This window comes from Vidua macroura, chromosome 1, assembly GCF_024509145.1.
Source record: "Vidua macroura isolate BioBank_ID:100142 chromosome 1, ASM2450914v1, whole genome shotgun sequence".
Classification (NCBI taxonomy): domain Eukaryota; kingdom Metazoa; phylum Chordata; class Aves; order Passeriformes; family Viduidae; genus Vidua; species Vidua macroura.
Window position 1 is genome coordinate 86,467,900 of NC_071571.1, and position 27,241 is coordinate 86,495,140.

At 37.3% G+C, this 27,241-nt stretch overlaps 1 protein-coding gene across 3 annotated transcripts; it reads left to right on the forward strand.

Moving 5' to 3' along the window:
- Positions 1-1,242: 1,242 nt before the first annotated feature.
- Positions 1,243-24,730, forward strand: VSTM2A (V-set and transmembrane domain containing 2A). Of its 3 annotated transcripts, none has more exons than XM_053998870.1 (5): positions 1,243-1,729; positions 3,991-4,157; positions 5,101-5,151; positions 8,493-8,829; positions 24,438-24,730. In XM_053998870.1, the coding sequence occupies exons 1-5, from the start codon at positions 1,651-1,653 to the stop codon at positions 24,512-24,514; spliced, it is 711 nt and encodes a 236-aa protein (XP_053854845.1). In that variant the 5' UTR covers positions 1,243-1,650; the 3' UTR covers positions 24,515-24,730. The 3 variants fall into 3 exon arrangements, with proteins under 3 accessions (XP_053854845.1, XP_053854838.1, XP_053854854.1); XM_053998863.1 differs by having other exon boundaries at positions 24,560-24,730; XM_053998879.1 differs by lacking the exon at positions 24,438-24,730 and adding an exon at positions 24,300-24,425.
- The last annotated feature ends 2,511 nt before the right edge of the window (positions 24,731-27,241 follow it).

A 27,241-nucleotide genomic window follows, 5' to 3' on the forward strand; every position in this document is an offset into this window, starting at 1 on the left:
TATCATTAGTCCTGTGAAAGAGATCTCTGCAGCTATGTCAGATGTTTTGTATGCATGCAATAATTTGGCTAGTGCAGTGAGTAAGGTGAAAGTTGCATTTTGTTCCATTGTGCAACTGCTGCACTCCCATTGCCAGAAATGACAGAACCTGTCCTGTTCCAGAAAAACACACTGCTTGTGCAGATAAAATTCTTCTAATTTGGTACCATCTTGTAGCTTTTTTTACTTTGTGATTAGCAGTTAAGTTCAACTATTTGGCAGTCTGAGTGATTATCAGGTGCTCTTTTCAGTTTCCATTTAATCTTTGTCTCAGCCTTCAGAAGGTATTTGGTGATTGCTTAGTGCAACAAGCACTTTCTAGATGGCTTCTTACTGCAAGCAGCAGGGCAATTTCAGCCAGAGAACTTCTCTCAGTGCCGATGTGTTTCAGGGTGTTTTGAATACCTTAACACAGTCAAGGTTAGTCTCTTATCTGAACATTATTAATATACATAGGCAGAAAACAGGGGAAAAGGATGAAAAGATTCACTGCAGGAGGAAGCATTCTTTAATAAACTGTATACACCTTATCTGGTGTACATAAATATATACATTAATGTGAGTAATCTGTAAGATATGAAAATCCATTTTTATCTAGTTAAATATTTTTCTGTAGAAATGTGTATAATGCAACCTAAGCACACTCTAAGTATCATCCTCTTTATTTGCCTTTGAAGACAAAATCAAGTAATTTTAATGTAAGATGCTAGAAGCATAGTCATTTGGAGCAGGCAATTGCAAGTGCGACAGGATTACTGATCAGATCCTCAGATCCTGTAAGAGGGAAAGAAAAAGGAGAAAACAGAAACAGCTTAACTCACCAAAAATCAAACCACTGCATTGCCCTCTTAGCCACTGTGTTTTGGGATGAAAGACCGAAGATTATATCAGTACAATAAAAGCTCTCTCTGTCATAAGCAGTACACTATTCAAAAAGAAAAACCCCAAAACCCCAAAGAAACAAATAAAAAACTAAACTCGCCAAAAAACCCCGCAGATTTAGCCCAGCATCAGAGGCAGTAGAAGTTAGAGCAGGTAGAGGTGTAGAGTATGAGGAGGGAGAGGGAAGGGTTAAAAACATTATCGCAGCCATTAGAAGGAAAAGTTGTAGCAATACAAGCACAGTAGACTTCTCTTTCCCCCCCACTCCCTCGCCCCCCCCTCCTCTTCTTTCCCCTACCCCTCTCTTCCCAAGCTGGATCAGTGTGTAGGGAGGGCAGTCATCACGCCATCCTGAGCAGCAAGAGCTGACGTTGGACGAAACTGCCAGGTAGCTGAAAAAAGGCACAGAAGGCAGCTGATACCCACTTTTCAACGGTTTGTGGTTTTTTTAGTCTGTATCTGGACTTCAAGCAACACAGCGCCTGAGACAGCTCATCTGAACCACACTGTATTGCAATACTCGCTCTTCTCAAAGAAAAAGACTCCACTGAGCAGCAGAATGCTGCCAGTGTCGCAGCCAGGTCTACAATACAGAGCCTTTTTGTAACATTGCAAATTTCTTTCTGTTCAGATATTTGAAATACATACATACACTTATATATCAGTTCTTTCTTTTCTGAGGACACCTTTGGCTTTTTTTTTTCCCTGATGTGACTTCTTCATCTTGGAATGATGGGGATCTTTCTAGCTTATATTGGATTCATTTTCTTTTCAGTTATGTATATTCAACAAGGACTTTCTACCCAAGGTAAGATCACTTATTGTCAAATATATGTGTGTCTGGTTTGCTATGCTAAAACAGACTGAGAACAGAATTGAGGTGGGGGGGGGGGGGTAAGGAAGAAAGGAGAAAAGAAGGAAAACAGTGAAAATGTGTAAGAGGTGAGGACGCCAAGCATCAGGTTTACATTTAGTTTGTACAGACAAAATTATCTGTAAATAGGAAAAGTGAGAAGTTTCCCCAAAGTAGAAGTATAAAAGGCTTCATTTACCCAAATGCAAAGAGGGAAATAGCAGGCACCTTGCAGAAGAGTGAAGGGTTGCTGGGGAATGGACATGCATGTGTTTGAGTTGTGCATGTTATTATAGAGGCATGTTTGCATACAATAAACACCTACCCGTGCATGCATAATTATTGCATTCAGACCAAGTACCGGCTGGCTAAACCTACTGCTTCTCTTAAAATATTGCAGTCTCCTTCTGTACTGTTTTCCCTTTCCTCTCTTATTATCCTGCAATCCTCAGAGTCAGACCTTCATTCCTATTCCGTGACTATGTGCATTTCTACCACTCTCCCCAATCAAAAAAAGAAAAAAAAAAAAAAAAAAGGAGAAAAAGACAAAATCGACTTCTTTGAATACCTCCCCCACCCTCGTCGCCTTTCTCCCTCCCTCTCCGCCGAAAGGCGCGCCTTGCATTTCAAGCAGCCCCGGCGCTGCAGGAGCCGGCTGGTCGGGACCCCGGGGCTGCGGCGCCGCCGTCAGCACCACGGACAGATCGCGCCCGCTGCCCCCGCCTGGTTCTGCGCCTGCTGCCCCCTCCCACCGCCCCCTGCCCGCCGCCCGCTGCCCCTGCTCGCCCTCCCAGCCCGCAGCTCCCCGCGGCTTCGCGCTTGGCGGTGCCACCGGGGGATGCCGGCAGTGTTCCCCTCCGTGTCCCCACGCCGCTCACGCGTACTGACTAGGAGGGGAGAGAAGGAGCAAATCGAAAAGAAACCCCAAAACAAACTTACTAGCACCGAACACGCAAAATGCACAGTCCTTTTGGCAGTTTAAGTCGGTGACTAGCAATGGCTGGCTGGTGGGGGTGGGGGTCTGAAAAAGGGGCATCGTGGAATACAAAGCTAGCAGCTATGAAAGTATTTGTTGCCAGGCACAGATGTAAGGGTAAAGAGAAGTAACACTGGTTACCAAATTATCCCACCAATTCCAGGTTGGCTAGGAAGACTGTATAAAGAGAGGGGAAGAGGGGAGGAGACAATGAGCAATATTTGTTTCGCATCACATTTCCTTCAGATCATAATATGCTCTAGTCAATCTGTAGCAATTCATAATAGAAAGCGATATTGCAGAGTCTTTCCATTTTTTTCTCTTCTTGAAACACAGCATTTATTTATTAGATTGTTTTTCTGCAGTCCCCCTCACTTGACTATCATGATTCATTATGTTGCACAATTTTAAAGTGAGTGATAAGAAGGATGAGAAGGAAGTAAAGACTGAGACTTAAAGAATTACTGATGTCTTGGACAATGCCTATCAGCATTAGCTTTTATACCTAGTAGTGGCAAACTGAAATGGGCAGATACTGTTGAAGGACTGAAATACAAATATGAAGGTTAGTTCTAGAAAGTGTCTGCTGGGACTGAGAAACAGAAGGTGAATTGATTTTTGGTCTGATTATGCAAGCAGAGGTTCTCAGAATCTGAGTAACTAAGTCAGGTAAAGCCTTTGAAAGGGACATTTGACAAGTGATTGTAATACTCACTCAGAAGAGTACCCAGAGGTGCCTGTGCCAACAGCTGCTTCAGCTGGCTGTGGAACATTTAACAATTTAGAGGTCTACAGCTCAGCCCTACAAAATACAATAAATCAGACTGATTTTTTTCCTCTCCTAAAGTGATCTTGTACAAAATCCCTCAGTGAGTCTGGTGAAATACTGCATTCTGCCCAAGGGTATTTGGAGCTAATTATGTGAAACTTCACCAGCTCATGGGAGCAAGCAGGGGGATCTATAGCATTTCCCATGAGCAGAATTGAGAGTATAAAGAGGGTGGATTTGTGCATAAGGGAGGAAAAAACATACCTGGGTGTGAGAAAAACCAGGGGACATAATGTGTGGGACAGTCAGGAGAGAAAAAAAAAAAAAAAAAAAAGAAAAGAGTGGGAATAAGAAAAGAAAACAGAGAATTTAAAAGTGGGGGGGGGGGGGGGGGAAGGAAACGATAAAGACCACAAGAAGCAGAGCATAAATGATTACAAGGTAGCAATATGTTATGCATTTGTTTTACAGCAAAATTCACAGAGTTTCCCCGAAATGTCACGGCCACTGAAGGGCAGAACGTGGAGATGTCTTGTGCTTTCCAAAGTGGCTCTACTTCGGTGTACCTTGAAATCCAGTGGTGGTTTCTGCGGGCAGCTGAGGACCAAGAGGCTGGTGCTGAGGTGACAGGCACTCAGGTACTGATCCTCTGCCATGGGGTCATAAAACCATCTGGAGAATGCTACAGAAAAGATGGGGAGGAAAGGGGAGAAGGAAAGTAGGGGAGAGCAGAAGGAAGGAGCAGAAAGAGGTTCTGCATCTCCTTAGGGACTTAATTTTGACTATGAAATAATAGAGCAGGAAACTGCAGAGAAAAATGCCCACCTCAGGGGTCGGTGCCTTTGGTGCCTGTCACTTCCACGATGCAGCTAGGACTGCTCACAAGACCACACAGGTTTTCCAAAGTCTATTTCCCCACACCTCCTCCCTGCCTTTTTTTTTTTTTTTTTTTTTTTTTTTAATTGTTTCTTTTCCCTATTTCGTTCTCCCTTGGAAAGCAGCTGTTCAAAGATTGCTCTTCGTGGGAATTTTACATTTCCCATGTGGCAAGATCCTACACGTGCCTTCCAATTTCCAGCTAGTGCAGTCGAGGTGGCAGCCCTAACTCCGTAAGCAGCTGCCACAGGAGGGCACACGCAGGAGGGGGCGGGGGAGGCAGGAGGGAACCAATGCCCCTAAAGAAATGAAAACCCAAAATCAGTCAACAGCGTGATTTCATCCTTCTGAGCGGGACAGGAAGGGCCATGTCCACTCACACTGCCATTCGAGGATGCTCGTCCGTATGGCCGTTGCTGTCTCCGCACTGGGCGCGGCAAAAGACGCCCATGGGAGGAGGGAGGGCGGAGGGTCCGCAGGTCCGCGTCCCTCGGCCGCCCGTGCCGGCTGTGCTCGGCTGTACCCGGCTGTTCCCTCGCTGTCCCCCGCTGTTCCCTGGCTGTCCCCGGCGCGGCCCGCAGGTGGCAGGCGCGGCGCGCCGCTCCACGGGCTCCGCGGCGGGAGCGGGAGCAGGAGTGGGAGCGGGAGCGGGGCGCGCAGCGGGGTGAGGGCCGGAGACCCACGGCAGCGCTCCTTTCCTTGCAGGTGGAGCTCCTGCCCGAGCGGGACCTGGACAACGACGGCACGAAGATCAGCGTAAGTGTCGCCGCAGGGCGCGGGCAGTCCCCGCCGGCCGGGGGTCCCTTCCCCAGTGAGGGTCCACCTCGCCTCCGAGCGCCGAGTCTGCTCCTGCCCCGCATCTCCTCCCCATCCGCACCGCAGATTGCGGGTAGCTAGCAACCCGCAGCTCAGCGGTTGGACTCGATGATCTTAGAGGTCTTTTCCAACCCAAATAGTTGATTCTATAATTCTGTGACTACTTCCTTGACGGCCCTGGAAGAGGGTGCCAGGATAGCCTTTCCCCATGCAGCTCCCCCGCACCCTTGGACATGGAGGCATCGACCAGCGTGGTCGAGGCAAAGTCCATAGGCAGACCCTGTTTGTAACCTGTGAAAAATTCAGCCTGCACCCATCCTTGCATTTCTTGTTTTCCTTTACCCTGGGCAACTGCTGAGTCTGCCTTAGTACTCCAAAGTTGGTTTTAAGGCTGAAATTTGTCCATGAAGCTGCAATTGCCTTTAGAGGGGTGTGCAACTGCTTAAATGGGTGTTTTTTCAGGTCCATACCCGCTGGCAGAAAGAAAGCTGGGAAAGGCTTTGGACAAAACCTCCCTATTGGGAGCAATCTTAACTCTTGACAACAGAGACTCAGTTTTACGAAAGTGAGATTCTGACACCAGTTACCAATCTGCCGCTTGGAGATTAAACCAGAATCTTATCTCATCAGAATTATAAAGCAGCGTTGATCTATTCCCCCTGTTCCCTGCAGGGAGAGGATACCTTCCACAGCCGACTCATGTCCTGAGTCAGGCACAGCCAGAAGGCTGCTTCTGACCTCAGAATAGGTTAGATCCTTCTCCCTCAGCATCCCAAGAAATGTATGGTAGTGAGATGATGGTGTGGCGCTCACTGCAGTGGAAAGGCACAGATACTTAGCAGATACTGCAGCATGAATATTCTCGTTCAGCCCAGAGGGGTTTTCCCTTTCTCTGGCATAATCACTTTGGAAGTGTTTTTTAGCTGCAGACAAGGCTTTAAGTACCAGAAAAGCTTAAAACAGCAACAAATAAAGGGGAATAATTTCTGACAAATCCTTTACTCTGCTGTTTTTTGATGCCTACAAATAACAAACTAGATAATTACATCAGGTCAAAGTACACCTAAGTATAGCTGAAGGGCATTTATAAATGAGGACTTAGGTATACTGTGTTCAATACAATACATATGGTAGCCATACTTGCATTTTCTGTGATACTTCTCACCATCGACTAGAAATGCTTTGTGTCATGGACCATATCTTCAGTTGTATTTGTAGACTATTTTACAAATGAGGCTCACATGTGGTCCTTGGCTACTATTCTACTAGACATAGGGCTAGCAGATAATTCATTCCTTATCAATACTGGCTCATTTGAAATCCCTGAAGTAGTCCATATGAACTGAGACACAATATAGACTGTAAAGCTTGTCTCATCTTTTAAGTTACAAATCTCTTTCATTATGCATAATAATAATTAATGAGAAGGTATTTACAGTGCTCCTATAAGCTTGCATAAAACATTTACTTTATATTTATAATAGTCAACATTATGTAGATGTCTGAATATACTTTTTATCTACTTACAAATGTAGCCTTTTTTTTAAAGGCATACACAGTTCCATTAGTAGTAATGTAAATTATCATAATGAAGAGAAAACTAAAGTACATTTAATAAATATTTTTAAATGCTAGATGTAGGCTGAAATACACCATTTCTGTCTGTTCTAAATGATAAAGCAGCACAAACTGAAAACATGCATATGTGTTGCCTGCAAGAATTTCTAAATTTCAAATGCAAAATCAAAAACAATTTTGTTTTTCACCAGAGCTATGCAGCACTGTTAATTTTGTGGCTTTTGCACAGGAACAACTGAAGTCACAATATAACCTACCAATCCTCTTTCAATTGCTATGAATCTTCTTTAATCCTTTTGCTGAACATGAATTGTTCAGTAGAGATGTATTATTATTGAATATGATTTAAATAACTATCCAGCACTTTCTGTGTAATTAATATTGCATACATTATGCCTATAAGTATGTAATCTATACTTTCAACTCAGTTTGCCAAGTATAAATTCAGAGCTGGGTACAACACAACAGGCTATAAAGTCCATCCAGTACCTTAAAGCAATGACATATTCACGAGTATTGCTCTTCAATTTATCAAGAAGGCATAATAAGTGCCTTGCCAACACTGGTTACTACAGTAGGCCAAGCTGTCTGAAGCAATATATTGTACAATCCCCAATAACATGTGTCTAGCTTCAATGTAGTGGTTCTCTGTTTTTGTGATCTACCATGTATTCATCATCTTGATGTCTCCTTATTGGCTGTCACTGATATGACACAAGGAAACCTTTGCGTCCATGTTTATGTAACGGTGGAAGTAAACCAGGTTCAGAAGTTCTTCAAAGCTGAAGATTTATATTCCATGGAATACCTTTTAACTGGCTTCCTGTGGGGCAACAGATATTAATTCAGATAGAGAGTTATAGAAAATTAATTAAATATAAATTCTCTGAAGTGATGAACATACAGAAAGGATTCTGTGTTAACTTTTCCCAATGCATCTTAATACCTATCGCACATTTCTGGATGTATAATTTACTCGTGTGTGTTTTAATTATCAGAAATAAAAATATGTTATGTTGCCCTCAGATATTAGAACTAATTTAAAATAAATCAGGAGTCTTTTTTTAGCTGACAACTTTTAAAACAATTCTGAACACGTGCTTCTAATAAGTACACAGATAAATAGGACAAAAGAAATAATCTGGCATAATGTGTCTTGTTATCATTAACAGAAAAAAATACCAAAGGTTTAGACACACTTGAAGGGGACAAACTGAATGTAAAATATAGTTTCAATATAGTGAAGAGTACAAGCTAATTTAATAAATAGTTATTTACATAGTTTAAATCTTCATCTCCAACAAAATTGTTAATGCACTAGTTCAGAAACTGAATTTTTCAATAAAGCCAATTAACTGGAAAGGTTTAACCAATAAAGTGCACGGATACAAGGTTTACATAAAAAAGCTCATTAAGAATGTTCATGATCTTAAGCAATTAATTGGAATGAACATGGTAGTTTGGGGTTTTTTTCTGAGGCTAATTAGATTTCAGAGCAAGCTATCTAAGCAGATTTGGAAAGAAGATTTCAGGCATCCTCATAGATACAATTAGCCATACTCATCCTTGAGGTAACTTCCCTGCAGTAAGCACAATCACACCATCAAGTAAATTGTTGCTATGCCCATAGAGTTTTTCCTAAGAAAGAAGAATTCATGACAGTGGTTTTTTCTCTATTTTTCTTTTTCCTGGAAAATTTGCAGACAGTGAAAGTACAAGGGAATGACATCTCCCACAAGCTGCAGATTTCAAAAGTGAGGAAAAAGGATGAAGGCTTGTATGAGTGCAGGGTGACCGATGCCAACTATGGAGACCTTCAGGAATACAAGGCCCAGGCATTTCTCAAAGTCAATGCTAACAGCCACTCCCGGCGAATGCAAGCCTTTGAGGCATCCCCGATGTGGTTGCAAGACATGAAACCTCGTAAAAACATCTCAGCAGCTGTCCCAAGTAGCATCCACAATTCTGCCAATCAGCGTGTACGTGCCACCTCCAGCCCTGAAGCAGCAGCCAAAATCCCCAAACAAAGTCCACAATCAGGTATGGTAAAGCATTTTGAGCTTTCATTTGATTGCTTACCAGCATGTAAAAGGAGGCTAAATCAACAAGGTAACCAGGAATTGTGACTAGGAAGAGTGTGGTGCTCATTTGTTCCTCCTTCTCTCTGGTTCTATTCTTCCTGCTATCTCTTTAATTCCTAAAATCTGAAGAATAAGTTTCTGAGCAGAAGAAGAAAAAAACCTTAAACTTCTATACGTGGATTTTATCTCTACCAGTTTTACCCACCTAAGGCTAGCTCTCAAATCAAAGCTTAGTTTTCCCTGTAGTGTGTGTGGAGACACAGGGGCATGTCAGTGGATGACTCATCTCATTTTAAGATGTCTGTGCATGATAAATTAAATAAAACACCCATCCAGATGTGTTTCTTTCTAAGTTATTTTACATCAGTCACCTAACTTATATCTTCAGTATTTCTTAAAATTAATCTACTTTCACTGACAATCCTATTTTCATAAGGAACCTGACTTCTAAATCTAAGGAGACCTTAGAGACACCAGATAGTTTCTCTGTTGTGTAGGCTTTAGAAGGACCTAGATGCCTCAGAGAGTTTAGAAGACCTGGATGTCTCAGAGAGTGTGTTTGTCATCTTCAAGTGCTTGACCATTGGCTTTGAATCAAGGGTTAAAATGGCAGTGCCTCCATTGTCTGTCATGTAGAAATTAATATTTTATACATTTTGTCGGGGGGATTTTGTTCACCATTGCATACATAACCTATAATCAATATCAGTCTTCACTTTCAACATTGATACCATAAAATTCACAGTTATGCAAAAGTACTTGAATATACAGGAGGTGCAGTTCTATATGATGGCAATAGAGAAATGGACAAGATAAAAAACTGAGATGTCATAAACTATTAAAACACTCTGGAAAACAAACTGTGCAAGTTTAAGGGTTTCTGAGTTACTTCTATTTAAACTGAGGGCCAATGTAAGGCACAAAATCACAGCATACCTTAAAATATGTAATGGAAGCTAATTAAGTCTGACACATCATTTTTCTGCTAGTATGTTGTTAAATCAAAAACTGTGAATACAACAAATTTCACAGCACACCTGTTGTGAAATCATTTCAAAGTTACAGGCAAGAAAAGTTAGAAAGACTTTTTTATGAGGAAAATGCATTTCCTTACAGATTGGAACAATATGATTTTTTCATATAAAAATTCTTATTGCTGTTAAAAAAGGTGATGCATATGCTATCAATATTTTACCTCTGTATACGCTTTTTAAAATTTATGTAAGTTACATTCACTTTTCTTTCCCTGAAATTGAGGCATTTTCATTTTTAAACTCTTCCAAAAATATCTAAGCTCTTAGAAGAAAATAAATATTTCACTTGATTTAAAACTACCATTTGACCATGGCTTTCCTTTCAGAAAAACGTATACACTTCTTATTTTCCATTGAACACATACACTTCAAAGGAGCAGACTTTTCCATAAAGGGAAAACTCTTTCTATTCCATCTTATATGAAATTAATTAAAATAGTCAGAGGTTTATGAAATATGTAGCAATAGACTATACTGCATTGCGGCCAAAGTGTGCACAAAACAGCTAATCCACTAAATCATTTTGGATATATAATTTATTCTATAGTATGGTTTATGTCCTTAGTCCAAGCAATGTCTTGACTGATTACTGGACATTTCTTATTTGAGATCTTGTAGGTTATTACATGGAAAGGTCCCCGTTAGAAAAAAAAAAAAAAAGCATTTTAATTTTTTACTTGAACAAAGATTAATGCAGATCAAGTGCAGACAATCCTAATCAGAAATAATTTTAAAATTAGTTCATTTTTTATGACCAAGCACACACAAATGCTACATTCATCAGACATGTAGCTTATCTACTGAAGAACTAAAAGTGTACCAAGAATCACACATATGCTTAATTTCAATTTAATGGTCACTTGCTCCACAAATGATTTATGATATTTTTGACATCAGATTTTAAACATCAGTTAAACTGTTGAGAACCAAGATTTACTTTCCTTTACTTGAGAATATCTTGGCATGGCTCTTCCAGTTGTAGTGAGATTTGGATTTTCGTTCTATTTTATGATTGTTCTACAGTAATAGAAATGCCCACAGGAGCACAAGGAGGTGGGGAGTTTTAGCTTTTTCTAACTTAGAGGAGCAACTTCAGCTGAGGGAGGGGATATGTCAGTTGTGGGACCTCAAATAAAGCAGATATGAGGTTTCATAGATGTTAATAGTCTATCTTTTTATGATACAGAATCAACACAACCTCCTCACTTTATCAAATGAGAGTTTTCTCTTCTTTAACATTATGTGAACCATATTTATGCATGCACAAGACTGCTGTGTGATTACATTATATGTAAGCAATGTATTCACCCAGCCTAGAACTTTGAAACATGTTTGAATACAAATGTATCATAAGTACATATTTGTACTTGAAAGATGTACAGGTTGTGATGTTTGTTCATGTTGAGTAAAACATTGACTTCAGCACTACTGCTTGAAGAGAAAAGTACTACTAACCCTAGGTAATAGATGAAAAATTGACTCAGATTATATGACTGTCCCTAAAAATTATTTCTAAAAGGTAGATAACACTCTATGTGACTTGTTGTATCCTGAAGTACACTACAGAATTTTGTTTATTTCTTAACAATGGATATTTACTATGTAGCTCTGTAAAAACATTTCACAGTCACTACCATTTTAAAACATCAGCACTTCCCAACTGAACAGATATTTCTGCTATTCTCTTACTCTGTTCAAAAGTAAGAATATCTGTGATAACTGTCAGAGAGCTATATAGCCACAGCTGACAAATTAAAGTGCTACAAGGCCCATTCAGTATTTTGCGCTGCTCTGAAAAATATTATGTGAGTGTAAAAAAAAAAATTTATTACTGTAAGCATAATGGAGATTCAATACAGGAAGAAATAGCTAATGAGAACATCTCCCACAGAGTCTTCATATAATATACTAAGAAGCATTCAAAGTCAAAAAAGTCAGGAAAGCAGAAGTCAAAGCCAACACAGCTTGACCCTTTCATTTCATAATTATGGGCTGCAGCAAATGAAGTAACCCATCACAGCTTAATAGGAATCTGAGTAATTTGACAGAGTAATCTGCATACATCCAAAAAATGTCCTGTGCAGGTGGAGCAACAGACATATTTTTTCCTGAATTATTCATAACACTCCATCTTAGTCCAAAGGTAAAAGTACACAGTTATGACAAAGCTTTGCAATTCTAAGGAATTAAATGGGGTCCAAGAGCTAAAATGAATTCAGGTGAAAGGAAGCTAAATAATCTCTAAGCTGCAGCAAATGTCATTGTTTCATGGATACAAATCTAAACTAACTCTGCTGTCTGCATTCAAATCACTCAACATTTATAGCAACAAAACCAGCTGAAGAATTTGTTGTGCTGAGAATGAGTATATTCCCCCAAGCTCTTCCTGTTCTGCCAATGCTCTGTTAAAGCACTCAAAGCCATTAGTTGCTTTTCAGACTCAAGAAGATCAGTCTCAGAGAATTACAAATGAAGAAGTGACAATTAGGTCAATTTTCTGCCTGCTTATATACACACTCTTCACATTTCTAGCAACTTTTTGTTCTTTCATGAAGTAACAAATTCATCTATTAAGCTATCTACATGCCAAAATTTCCTGTGATGATGGCAGAGATCCAACAAATGACTTGGAAAAGTAACTCAAAGGAGAAGATGGCACTTACCTAGGCAGAATGACCTGGATTCTTGGCATCATAAATCATAATGATAAGCTTATCATCAGGCATGAATGCAAAAAAAGAGGGTAAAAATTTTTTCTTGAGTCTGTTCATATGGATAAACATTACTTCCTGTCTCCATTTTTATCTAGACAATCTAGGAAACTTTTGTCATCAACCTGTTCTAAGCACTAATTTTATGTCCATATCTTTTAGGATATAAATCAATTTCCATGTTAGGTTTTTTTAATTTATGTTCCATCTCTCTCAATGCAAAGGAACAAAATGTCTGCTCTAGCCTCCACCAAGGTGACAGCCACCATGACTGCTTTCTTCCCTAAAAGAATCTTTGGCTTTCATAGTTACTGTTTTGGAAACTGAGTACCCATAAGTCTGGGAGGCACCAACTATTACTGTGATTGTGGCATAGCAAAAAATCATGCCTCTGTTTGCTTTGGACTTCATGAAAGCAAAAGCTCAATTACAGTTTTGTTCTTCTTGTTCTGAGGCTTATTCAGCTGTTCTCAGAAATGCTTGCAGAAACACTATTCCAATTTACACCTGTATACACTGTTTTTACTTGAAATATACAACCTCTGTTTTTACTTGAAATATACACTGTAATTCCCTCTTCATTAAAATATGCTTCTCTACTTCTTTTAGTTTCTCAAAATAATGGAATCAATTCAACCCATGTTAGTTGATGTAGCCCATGTAGCTAGTTAGCTCTTGACCTTGAAATTGTAAACATCTTTTGAGAAGTGCTAATGTGCTCTGAATAAATTAATTGACAAAGCAACACCTTTACAGCAGCTAACCCTCCACCCTTTGGTTTGTTTTTTTTTTTTTAAGGCAAGGATTTCCAATGTAAAATCCACTCAATAATGTCTTATGTTTATTTAAAAAAACCCACATCTTAATTTCTTATATGTGTATTTATTGATAGAACAAAATGCATACAAGTACTTAAAATCCTCTTCCTAGTGCTTAGTTCACCTAGACCCAGAAACAAACTCTTCCTGGTGTATCTGCAGTTCTAACTCCTGTCACAAGCACGTTATCTGCTTTTTGTAGCCATCCTTCATTGCCTTTGCCAATCACTGATACTATACCACTGTCAATTTCTATTCATTTCTATCCCTCTTATAAAAACACAGGTTTGGGAATTAAGAAGAGAAAGCAATCAAAGTTCCTTTTTCTTGTTCTACAAGTTTGAGCAGTTGTGCAATCCCACATGCCCATACCAGACTGAGTACTTGGGTAGGCTTCATTACAAACATATTCTTTCTGAAATCAGAGATACTATTTTCAACCTTAGTTATGCCCATGCTTAAACACTGATAATGAATCACAAGAGAAAATAAGGGTTTTCTGAAATTTCTTGAGACAATATTGGGATTTGTTGTTAAATATATGACAGCATCACTGTAACTCATATTTCTGTAAAAAGGATGGTATTTGGATGCTGCATTTGTTATTTTTTTCTCATTAAGCTGTTCATGAAACAGTGAGAACAGACACAGTTGTAACTAAATGTACAAAGTCTAAGAAGATAATTTTGCCCTTTACCCATCTACATTGTAGTTTATATAATGCACATGTACTGAGATCATTCCTATTCTTTTAGTAATATTACCAGTGTGTTTCACTGTCTGTCATTGCTACATATGCACTTAATCATATCTCTTCCTTTCTTTTAAGCTGCTTAAAAATAAACATTTCAGACTCACCTCATCTTTAGAACAAAATTCACATACAAAGTTCTGGTAAGAGACCACTCAAGAGCTCCCAGAGTAGCAGAATCACAGTAGTTCTCTTCTACATGCCTGATACAACTTGCTTTGGTAAATACTACTAGAACGATTGCAGGTAGGCACACATTCAGTAAACAAAGAGAAGAAAATAAAGGCAGAAGAGGAACAAAAAAGAATGGGGGGGAAGCTGTGTATGATTTGTTTGTCAGCTCACTCAAATTGCTTTTCATTGCTTCACAATCAGACAGATTGCACTGGGTCATCAGAGATTGCAGCATATGTGACAGGGCCTGCTCTTGAAATAACTGATGGGATTTCCTTGCTTCAGAACACAATCCATTTGTTACATGACAGATATACAGCAAAGCAGAGGATATTTTCGCTTTTTTCAGATGAGCAGCAGGAAATTTCCCTTCTATGGCATCCTACTTCATTATGAAAATCCTTTACATCACATAAAATGGAAAAGAATGGGTGCAATTATCTGCTGGCTGGAACGGATACAACTCTGCTGAAGTCTAAAGGATGTAATTCATCTAAAACAGCAAAAAATTTGGCTAAAGGATGAGGATGAAGATGAATTCTCCTCTATTCATAATGTGAGAGTGAATTACAAGAAGAATTGAAGCTTTGCTCTACTTGTACCACCTGATAAAATTTAGGATAGTGAAGGTTTCTGGGAACTGAATGAAGGGAAGGAAAACACTTGAAAACTGCTCTTTTCAGCTCACAGATTCAGGAGGAGAGTGCATTCTTGACAGTGGGTTTTGTTGCTTCGTTTTTTTTCTGTGTGCTTTTTCTTCACCTTTGATCAACTTTTTTCTAGTGTTTCTCTTTGAAATCTTAGCCTAGACTAGCTAGAAAGCTCAACAATATCAGTATTTTCTTATTCCCTAGAGAGGGATTTTATATTTTATTATATAATTTAAAAGCTTCAAAGATATTCCAGAGACTGTTACTGTATTTATGCTAAAGTAATAATAAGTTCTTCTTTTTTGATGATAAAGATGGATGGTATTTGAAGAGAAACTAATGACCTTGCCGCATTCCTTGAGAAGACTACTCCAAACTCCATTTTACCTTATCATAGGGAAGTTGCCACTGTACTTATTGGCAGTGCAAGTTGTTAGCCTGTCTGTGTGTGGGTGTTCCAGTCAGATGCATCTCACTGATGTTTGATCCCCCACCTACTCACGAATGCTACTATATTGAAAAAACCTGCCTAATTTTCTGTGAATAAAAATGTGAAAGTTAGTTGCACAGCCCCATTTACAGTGCTTCAAACATCCAATCTGTGTGTTCATCAACCAACAAAAATGCAAAGAAAAGATCTGGATGCTACTTCTGCTGCCATTCATGTTTTTACTGCTGTTACTACCTCAGCTGCTGTTTCCTGTGACACTGACTGAGGATTTTGGCCACCAAATCACAGCCATGGGGCTATAAGGATTATAAAAATGACTTCAATAAGGCTACAGAAGACAGTGTATCCATCTCCATTCTGTGCCACTGAAAGAAAAAGTTGAAAAGACAAGATATTTTGTCAAGGAGCAACAATAAATCAATTATGAAGCCAAGAACTAGTAGTAGGTCTCACAGGCATCTATACATTCAGAGGGTGCAAGGCCCTTTAGTAGAATTATAATGTTAGATAATATGACTACATAGGTTTGTGCCTGCCTGAAATGCTGACAAAATAACAGGCCAATTACTTATTTTGTACTTTTGTGAATTTTAACCACACATTCAATATTTACCATTTAGTGACCATCTTTTACCTGGAGAGTCTTTGAATATTGATCAATGATATTTCATGGTTATGATTGATCCCACATCACAGATGTATTTGGCCAAATATTTTGAGCTTCATTCTCACAGTCCACCATTTTCAAACTAGTGTACTGTGGTTGGAGGAGTGATTTTTAAATTATTTTTATTTGCTTTTTTTTTTTTTTTTTTTTTTTTTTTTTTAATTTGCAAAACAGAAATACCAAGGGTGAAGGCTTTGGATTGTGAACACTGATTTAACTCTAGCAGTTTAAAATGTTGCCAGACAAAGTATTTGTCTTTCTCCAATCAGAATTTATTGTCCCAAATCTGGATGGCAGGAGGAACTGTTTGTGCACTGCTCAGCTTTCCTAGTTCACAGTGTCAAGCCTCTATATTTTCATAAAGGCATCAATGACAGCTGATAAACTAAAACAGGGCTCTTAAACTGAGATAGGTGAAGAGATGGCATGAGGTTTGCTTGTATCACTTTTACTGTTGGGGATTTAATTTCCATAAGAGGGGGAGGCAGAGAGATGGAGGCACTATCATCTTAAACTGCTCCAGCTAAACCCATTAAAAACTTGTGAGTCATAGCTCTTAGACAGAGGCACCTTCTGTTAGTCAGAGACATTGTTCTAATCTCTGTAACAACTGCATTATTCACCAGGCAAACAAAGGATCAGAGGAATGGTCCCTGCCTCAAAACACTTGCTATCTAGGAATCAGACAGAAGAAAACACATTCATCCAGTGGAAATGTAGCTGAATTTCATGAAAATAGTTCTTATATAAATTATATAAACAGGAGACTGGTTTGACTGTATGTCAAAAATAAGCCTGAGTGTCAGGTGTAAAAAATGAGAAAAGGGGAACAGCACGTCACATATTGAAATATTGACAAAAATCAGATTTTTTATTCTGTGTTATAATACCTTATTTGCATATGTTTTTCATGACAGTGCTGTTGAAGATGATAGTGTAATTAAGTATCACCCACTTAAATTTTCTTTCCAATAGATGAATGAATTAACGAGATACAAAAAGCAAAAGGGCAAAAGGACAAGTGCAATTCTCTTTTTCTTGAAATAAAAGTCCTGTTGTAACTCTAGAGTATCATTCAAGAATGGCTCCATTCACTGTTTAATTAAATGTGGTGTATATAAAATATACACAAATTTATATGCACATTACAAAAAATGCTGAGCAGTTTGTGTTGGAGGCATATTTAGTTACAACAGCACAAGCTGGCTACTAAAAAAAAGAGTCAATTCAAGTATCTTTGTTAACAGCCTAAATTCCACCTTCATTCAGTAGAGGGCATAACGATATGAAAGTAGAGTGACAATATAAAAGTATGAGGAGGAGTTACCACAGAACAGTCAGAAAAAACTGCATTTGCTTTAGAATCAGCCATTTCATACAGATGCCCCAGTTTATATTTTTTTTGTCACACTTAAAAAAAGGTCTAAGATATTTTTATCTGTGGTTTTGAGAGATAGGATAAAAGAGAAGGATGAGAGGGAGAAGTGCCCAGTGCTGATAGGAGCAGTCAAAAAACCTACTGCCAGTTGTTCTGAAACAATAACAATTATCAATTGCATTTGGTTAAGCTTTCAACCCTCCCCCCTCAGCTTTGAACTAGTGCAATAGGCATTGTTTCCTGGACTGCTTCTCACACAAGTTTTATTTAAAAAACTAACACTGATATTTCACAGACTATATGCAAAGACCTCTTTCAGCAGCCATTTTCCCAAAAAGTACTGCCTCACTGAAACAGAAACAGCTGAAGTCAATGCTTTACTTACACATGTGAAAAGATTTTAAAACTTTGCAGGTCCAAACACCAGCTAAAGGAAGAAAGAGAAATAGAATGTCTGCTACAAATGGCTGATGTTTGGACATTTGTGACTGTAGACAGAATGTCATTCTCCTGAGAAAGTCAGGGAAGGTGGAGAAATTGGCTAAGTCAAGTGCACTATCTATTTAATCTTTCTGAAAAGCTGTGTTCAAACTTGACAGTCACTTTTGGCTACTTTCATCAGAAGAGTACAAACATCTATAAATGTTGATGAACTGCCCATTTTAATTATATGTTTAATGATCTTACACCTCCTGTCTGTTCAAAGCAAAAGGATGACAGGGTTGAATAATTTTGGTGATTTTATTTTCATCTTTGAGAAAGACATTAGAGATTCTCTTAGCTTCTTCATAGTGCATGATGGCCCAATTAGGAAGCCTGGGTCTACTCATGAGGCTTAAAAATGAGATATGAACAAGAGCACTTTTTAAAAAATTAAACAGGGAATGATGACTCTCAGATATATTCTAGTAGAAAGACAAAAATGACAAGAACTAAATATTTCTCTAGGTAGGAGTTAATGTCAGGAATTATGTAGAAAGTGGTGTAGAATGAATGTAGTGGTGTGTAGAAGTGATGCAGAATGTAAAATTCCAGTTTATTTCACACCCGTATACCCTTAATTCTACTTCTGTTCATCTTGGCATTGTGAAAATGAAGAAGTCATTCAAAGTCCCACTTCTCTTTCCTTCTCCTTTCATACTGCTATCTGTTGTCCTTTTATAGTTTTGCTACGACTTGTTCTGGATCGCTGCCTGAAGCCAAGTATAATTTTTCCTACATGCTACCAATATTTGAAGTCTCCTCTAGTTTTTTCTCTTCCAAGTGTTTCCATCTCAAGTTTGCATTAGAACATGACTTGAGTTGTAGCTGGCAGCAAGGTAAAGCCTGTGACCTGCCTTAGCCCACAAAGGGCTCCAGAAGTTATTATATCTCTGATATCTGGAAGAACTCTCTCCTCTGTTTAGGGTTGAAAAGCTGTAACTTTTTTTCTTCCCCATTACAAGACTGAACACCTCTAGGTGCCTTATCTAGTAAAATCTAAGGATTAAGCATCCATCTAGAATCCCATTTCTCTTTCTAATTTCCTCTTCTGGGCATCACTAACAGAAAAGGAACAGACATCAGATAAACAGAGCTACATGCCGAATACAAAGCCTAAGTAGACTTCAGGGAAATTCAATACGTAACCTGTTATAAATTTCTTCTGGTGTGTGAGACAAATTCATTTGCCCACTGCAGTATGTGATGAACAAATCACATTATTTTAAGCTGATTACTGTACAGCCAATTGAGAAGATGGAGTAAAAGCCTAAAAAAAGGGGTCTCCATTGAATATGAATGGTAGTTACTGCTCAACTGCACTCAGTCATTCAGTTCCCCAAAATTAAACACAGATGACTGAGCTCTAAAACACAGTGGAGGAGTCATTCCCCCAAAGAGGGAAAGGGGGATTTTACATTTGTGGATAAGAAAATTTCTTCCTGAGTGTGGGTATATTTATCCCATCACTATAGAAGAGATATACAAAATTGTAATTTATGCAATTCAGAGGAATGATAGTAATTGGTAGGCCAGAGGGGAAGAATCTATTTATTGAAAACTTGTGTGAGACATATTCAAATAAAACTTCAAAGAAAATCAGTCATACTTGGTTTTACCTGTCTTTATGGAAATAAAACTGCAAATATCCTCCTAGTAATCTTATGATTCATTTATGTCCCCAGTAAAATTAAGGCAGCTATCACATGAACTTTTACTTACTTTTCCTGGAAATAATGCAAAAGTATGATTTTGTCTGGGTTCAACTGGGGCTGACAAGAGGAGTATTTCAAATCTAACAGTATAAAGCAAAGCTAAATGTTGCAAAACCAGGCATTTAAGGATGGAAAACCTCAGCACAAATTCCTGAAAAATGAAACTTCCGAGGTTTCAACAGTTCTGTGATTTCAGAAATCAGTAGAAAAACAAAACTAACTCATACCCAGCACAGCCCAAATATGTGTCTCTGAAATACATGTGTTGATATTTTGGCCTAATATAATCTGTACAGAGAATCTGGGATGAACTTTTGTGTGCCTGGCTGTATTTCTCCTGTAGTGGTCAGCACAAAGCCAGGACTCTACTAAGGCATTACTCTTTCCTGTGATCAGTGGGTTACTACTTAAAGGAAACTCAAGGATACCCTAACTAAACCTATATGTTTAGTAAAGTATTAAATAAATGCTGTTGAATTTTCAGATTCCTTCTGTTATTTGTATGAGAATGTGCATTGTACACACAACTGTAAGGAGACAATTTTCAGAGGCTCTGACAGCTATTGAGGCTCAGAATGCTGGATGCTATTTCATCCCAGAGAAATCCTAAACTTTAGAAAGCACAAGGAATGCCAAACTTGGTAAACTTCAGTGCTGGCAGATGCAAACTGTTTGAGACCCAGGGTGGTTTACCATGTAAGGTACTTTTACAAATAGAATATGCTAAAATTTTAGTTCCTGAGGCAGCTGCTTTGTTCACAATTCAGTGTTTCATCCAGTTGTGAAAATAAATGGGCAAAATTATTCAACCATCCCTGCTTGCATCCCCAAACCCATGTATCATACACAAATTTTGTCTGATCAATATCTTAGTGAAGGTAAAGGATCATGCCTGTTTGCATTCAGGCATGGAATGAGTAACTACCTTTTTAACCAGTTGCATTTTACCAAGAATGTATACCTTCTAGTGGCTTTATTTTATAATTAGATGCTCTAAAATTAATTTCATTAACACAGCTAAATTGATGTTAACTAAATGTTTAGTTTAGTGGGTTTCATACACCATGAGCCTTGAAATACAAGTGTTTGTGACAGAGACTTTTTTTTATTTTAAAGACTAGAGTCACAATTATTTTTCTCTATTTTTTTCTTTGTGTTCTTAACATTTAATTAAATCATGAATTCAAATAAAACATGGTTTCAAACACTTTAATGTCATGAACTAATCTTTCATGCTGTTGCACAAAAAATCATCATCACATGCCTTTGGCAATATAGCATTTGTTTACAGGAAAAAGCTAAGTATTTCAGGGACATTTGCCCTTTTTGGATATCTGTTAGGAGCAGGAAATAAAAGACAACTAATGGGAATTTACATATCACAAGAGGAATTTAACTGGAGCCCCATGGCTGACAGGTGAAACTGTGAGAGTGGTGAGAATGTCTGACCCACACATTAAGTGGAGTTTAACTAATAATGTAGAAATAATACACACATACATTACATGACAGTTCTTCTGAGTGACTGTCTTTGACAATTACATAATTGCAGTCCAGCTTTACCCAGTGCTGTTGACCTGCAATAAAATTTCTTTTAGCTCTTATTATGTTAATTATAAAATAATGCTTGAAATGGTAGGATAATGAGTAATCAGTTTATCAAATTTACAGCCAGATCGACAACTTTTAACTTACATTAACATGCTGTCTGTTCAGGTGATACTATTCAAGTCCTAGTCAGAATGGTAGACTAAAAACACACCCGCATGGAAATCTGAATTTGGATACAGTGGAATTGAGCCTCTGATTTAAGCACCCTATGACTTCCAGATTCCAAGAAGAAATGAAAATTTCTGAATACTTTTTTGTCACTTTTTTTTTTCAAGAGGAAAAACAAAGTAATAAAATATGAGTAAAAATGACAGAACAGAAAAAGGAAAAAAAATATGAAAAAGCTGCTTTCAGTTTTGCTATGTTCTTGTTCTACCTTTGCAGCTTTGACTCTTGCAAAATCAAAACAAATACTTAGGTTCATGAAAGAAAAAAATACAATTCTTCTTCTCTGGAAAAGAAAAATCTGAATATACATAAACTTCAATTTTATTTCATAAAGCATCACTGAAAAGGTGAGAGCACATCTAATAGCCATATATGTCACTGTATATTTCAAGTCAATTTTATGTGGGCTGATATAGGACTGAAAATTTCTTTGGATTAAACAGCATTTTGGAGACTATTAAATCAGATTAAGATCTAATAACCAGTTCCCAAAACCTTGCAGAGGATGCTGTCTATTACAGTTTTTTTTTCCAATAATCCTATTAGCCCCTTTTTCCACATAGAAACTGAAATGGTTTTAGTTGTTATTTCCCTTATTTTTTTCCAATATGTTTAGAATTGCTTTAGCTTGCACTTACTGCATGTATTCTAGTCTAAATCCCCTGCAAAATAAACAAATTTGCTCTTTAGAGAAGAACATGGATGTAGAACATGTGAAATTAATTGGAGGGATGTCATGATTTGTGCAGAAACTGAACATTATAAATAAAAAGGTTATGTGCATGCTTTATGAATCCCCTCTAATCTGGGGGTCTACACATTGTCTTATTACAAAAGCAAAATGAAAACAAAAATCAGAGAATATTTGGTCTGCAAATATGGTGCTGCTTTTCCCACTGTAGCATATTTTAAGTTAAACTTTTTATATATCATACTTTTTCTCTTCTGCATAGCTTTAAAATTCTCAAATTGTAACATAATTAAATGTTATAAAAACTCTTTTAAAATACATTCATGAAATTCTTCCAAGTTCCATTATTTGTATTTTGTGCAGACAAAATGTATCTCTAAGGATCTCTTTAGAGTTGTATTGAGATACATTTCCTTAATTCAATCAAAAAGAAAAAAATATTAAATGGAATAAAAAAAGTGAAAATATTTCAATACATAAGGAAATTATCTAACACTCACAAAGATTCTAACTGAGTTTTGCTAACCTTGTTAGGGAAAGAAAAGCCTTCATAAAAATCTGTCAACTGACAGTTTTTGCAGAGAGAGAGAACAAAGTCATGCTGCAGTAAAACCAAAACCAGAAATTGAACTCTTGAGTTCAAGATCATAAATACTATCTGTGTGAGAAAAACACACAAGAAAAAGTTGCAGCAAATTTGCTTGTGCATTTGCTTGTTTGTAATACAGAACAAGTGTCCTGAGAAGCAGAGCAAACTACAGCAGTATACTACAAGTAACATTATCAGACGGGCTAGAGAATGGTAGGACTTCCCACTCATCTCTTCTTTCAGTACAAACTAAGCTCAAAGTCCTTTGGACTTCTCTTGGAAAAATGTTATTAATGTCTTTGAGACAAGTTTTCATTTAAAAGTTAATATTTTTTTAGCAATTCAGTTCACACATGTATAATTGAAATATTACTATTGCTTAGAAGTTCTTGTGTATGTGATAGAGGACTAGGGGTGTTTTATGGAAACTGCTATATATGTAACATCTCACACATATATTTACCAAAGCAAGCAGTGTTTATCTAAAATCTGTGATTTAGTTTAATCCTCATTTCAAGAATGAAAAAATTACTAAAGACAGGAACAGAAATACTTCTTGCTTCACTTATAGTTAGCAGATACATCTGAAAATTTAAAAAAAAACAAGCACTTGCCTGTATTTCTTTTTGCTTTCATTGTGTATATTCCTTATGATAAGATAAATGTGCTTTTGGGGACTGCAATGAAATCCATAATTTATTTTAATATTAACTTCTTTACAAAAATATCTTATACATGATTAATAGATTGAAAAAAACAGATCAACAATTTATTACAAGGCCATCATTCTCATGGATTATTTATAACACCATTGTTACCCTGATATAGGACTGATGCCTCTACCCATCAATAATATTTATCCTTTTCAAATATACGACACAGATATAAAATCTATTAATCATGCATCAACCTGTTATAATCTGAACTTCTACTTACAGTGCTACCAAATTAGATTTATAGTTTTAACCTCAAGTAATTAGTTTCAAATTTTGAATGTAATTCCAGATGATATGGGGAGTTATCAAGCACTGAGACTTGGCATGTAAAACAACTAAATACTCATGCCCTGGTGTGTGAACATTTCAGTTTAATCAGTCTAGCTCCGAATGCTTTTATTCTGCTAGCATACTAAATATAATGTTGTGGGTTTAAAAATAATTATATGGACCATTGTTTTCATAGCTTTTTAAAAAGAAAACAAAGTCTGGGATAATATAATTCTCAAAAATAAATAGTCCAAACCTTTTAGCAGTCTGTTTCCCCCTTGTAAATAGCACAGTCATTTGCCTGCATCTCCTTCGGTTCATAAGAAAACACTCTTTAGCCACTAGATGACTTTTTTGTTAGCAGTCGATGTGATGCTGGAAATGATTTTGTAAAAAACGCTCTGAGGTGGAAGGTGTTTGGTTTTGTTCCTCTTGGTTTATGGTTTCATTGGTTAATATTGTTTAAAAAGACAGACAAGAAAAAAAAAAAGCAAATCAAAACAAAACAAAAACATCCCTGGGACTGAAATACTTTGTATGTGTTATTGTTTGCAGTGCATGCCAAGACATTCATGGGCACCAGAGCCAACCTGGCGAGCTAATTAAATAAATAAATGTATATGTTTAAAACAGCCTTATAAGGAGCATTGGAAATCTGCAAGATGAGCGAATATCTTATAACTTCTTCCGCAGGTGCGAGGATAGCTACAAGCCATGGACTTTCTGTCCTGCTTCTTGTTTGTGGCTTTGTGAAGGGTGCTTTGCTTTAATCTAAAAGTGCTGACTTTTTCCAATATCACTTTCTCTTCTTAAAGCAAAGAGCAAATCGCCTGTAAAATCCACGGAGCGGACAGCAAAGTTGACCCTAACCTCCAACCATCACTCTGCACCCAATGTACTCTAAATCTCTACACAAGGAGCACCTTCTTCAGGAAGTACAAACAAAATTACTAAATAAATAAAATAAAATAAAATAAAATAAAATATTATAAAAAAGAAGAGGATACCACATGTTTTCTTGATATATCTTATTTTCTTCAGCGTATCATTGATATTTTATTTGAAGAGAACTGGTGTGATGTAATCAAACGTTTTGTAACAGCAAGACCTAGTTTCCTTTTCTTTCAGCAAGGAGAAGCCTCATCCTTGACTTCTCAGGGGTTGGCCTGCAAATCCTCAGTATTACAGAATTAACCATGGATGACATTTGGTTTCCTACACTGAAAGAACCGTTCCAGCCTGGAAGCAAAAAGAGGCCAAATAATGAAACAAACTATAGTGATTTAGCATAAATAGAATACACACAAACTTTATCAAAAAGTCTTTTTTTTTTTTTCTTTTTTTTTTTTTTTTTTTCTTTTTTTTTTTTTTTCATGAGGAATAGGAATATTCTACTAAGCAGCTCAGCAGACTATGGGATGTTGTTTCTGAAAAACATATGAGGGTATTTTTCTTTTGAGATTTTTTTCTTTTTGCTTTCCCCCTTTGAGGTTTATATTATTCTTTTCCCCCTTTGAGGTTTTTTTCCCCTGTCTTTCTGTTTGTTTCTTGTTCAATGATGGCAAGTACCAACTTAGGCCAACCCCTGATGACTGTGTGGAGGTTTATATATATATACATCCTTTTTTTTTGTGTGTGTGCGTTCTATATTTCAGTGTGTTTTCTCTAATTTTGCAACTCTTGTATATGCAAAAGTAATTTAAATTCTGTAAATTGCTTACAGTCTGTGTGATATAACTTCAGAGTAGGCATACTTTGGTCCTCATGCAAGCCAGTTTTTAATATTATCTGTATGTCGTGCCACCAAGAAACATCTTTATTTCCTTTTTTGACAAAACACCACTTTTTAGTTTTTAATTCAGTAATGTGTGGATTTTGTAATGCATATCTTCACTTTGTCAGGTTTAACCCCCTTCAGCCCTCTGTTTACTCTGTAAATGCACATTAAAATTTGTTATGGTCTCTAGACAATGAATTATTTTAGTTTGTATGTTGTGTTGGAGTTCAGATGCTGAAAGCTCTTTGAATTTGTGGTGTTTATAGAAGATGAAGTGATTCAATCACTAAAGACTGTAAAATGCAGGTTTGCAGTCAAATACTGCATGTAAAGGAAGGTTAGAAACAGAAAACAGACAAATAAACCAGAACATGTCTTTAAGGATGTTCTTTTGGTAAAGAATTTTAGGAAAGTGAATTTATTACACTGATAAAATATATTTGCATCACAGCTCCTTCTACATGGCCAAAGAAGTGTCTTTCTTTGCTTTTTCTGAAAGTGGATTGTCATTACTCATTGATATTCTTAATTAAAATACTTTTTGTCTGTGAACTGAATGTGAGAATTTTGCTGTTGAATGATGTAATATGTGTTACATGAATTACATTCATTAATGCAGGAAGCAAAAATTGCTACCATTTGCAGCTGCAATCAGGAAGGTTTTTTTTTCCCGTCTTTCCACTGATGCTGAAAAATTCACACCCTTTCATTTATCAGCACAGACAATCACATACACCACATGCTTATTATGATCTATTTATAGCAGCATTAAGTAGCTGCAGTGTGGTCAGCTGTGTGATTTCTCCTCACTTTGTAAGTACTGCAGAAGAAATTTTAAAAGTATGTTTCTTATCTCACCAGTCTGTGGTCTACAGGCCTAACATTTTATTTCAAAATGCGCGTAAGTCTGATGTCTTCCCCCATTACTTTCAAAGGCTAAAGAACAAATAAAGGCATAGAATCAGCCTTTTGTTAACCTAATGCTTTGGAACAGGGTAATATATTTGTGCAGATCTAATTTCCCTTAAATTTTGTTGTGTAACCTTGACTGGAAATAGTCAGTCTTTCTTTGGTTTTAGACAAGTCTTAGCAGTAATAAAGAGAGCAGAAGTTCAGCATAATACAAACAAATCAGGTGTAACCATCAGGAGAAATAAAATTTCTTTTATTTCAACATAACATTTATGACCCACTTAGAATATTGTATATTGAGAAAGTTTTTCTCCATAGTTATACCAGTTTATCAGGCTACTGACAAAGAAATTTAAAACTGTCCCCATTAAAATGTTCTGAATCAAAGCCAATATTGTGGATCAGAGAGGACAGAAAGAGTAAAGAAAAAGTCAAGGGTCAGAGCTTTTTTGAAGTCTCGCTTTCTGAACACACCTGTGGAACCAAACTTTGAGAGTTCTGGAGAAAAATCTTTTTCTTTCTGAAACAGATATCTATAACTGGACAATGTGAGAATCTCCTGCTTGGAGCTTGGAAACTTCAGTTTCCATTGGTCTTAACTGGAACCAAATGCTTAATGTCACATGTGTTTTATTTTTTACTGTATCCATATATCTTATATGAATATTCCATGTGTTCACATAGAGACTGCCCATCATGACATAGGGCATTTGATAGTGCAGTCTAGCCTCACATTGCTTAAGTTGTTACTATGTTAAACTGCTTTATGGTGTTAGCTGCTTGGATATAAATCACCATGTACTAGGAA

Bases quoted from the DNA above. Each gene is read 5' to 3' on its own strand.
- VSTM2A (XM_053998863.1), top strand. From the start codon at position 1,651: ATGATGGGGATCTTTCTAGCTTATATTGGATTCATTTTCTTTTCAGTT. The intron at 4,158-5,100 runs GTACTGATCCTC...CTTTCCTTGCAG, and splicing joins CTGAGGTGACAGGCACTCAG to GTGGAGCTCCTGCCCGAGCG. The intron at 8,830-24,559 runs GTATGGTAAAGC...CTCTTCTTAAAG, and splicing joins CAAACAAAGTCCACAATCAG to CAAAGAGCAAATCGCCTGTA.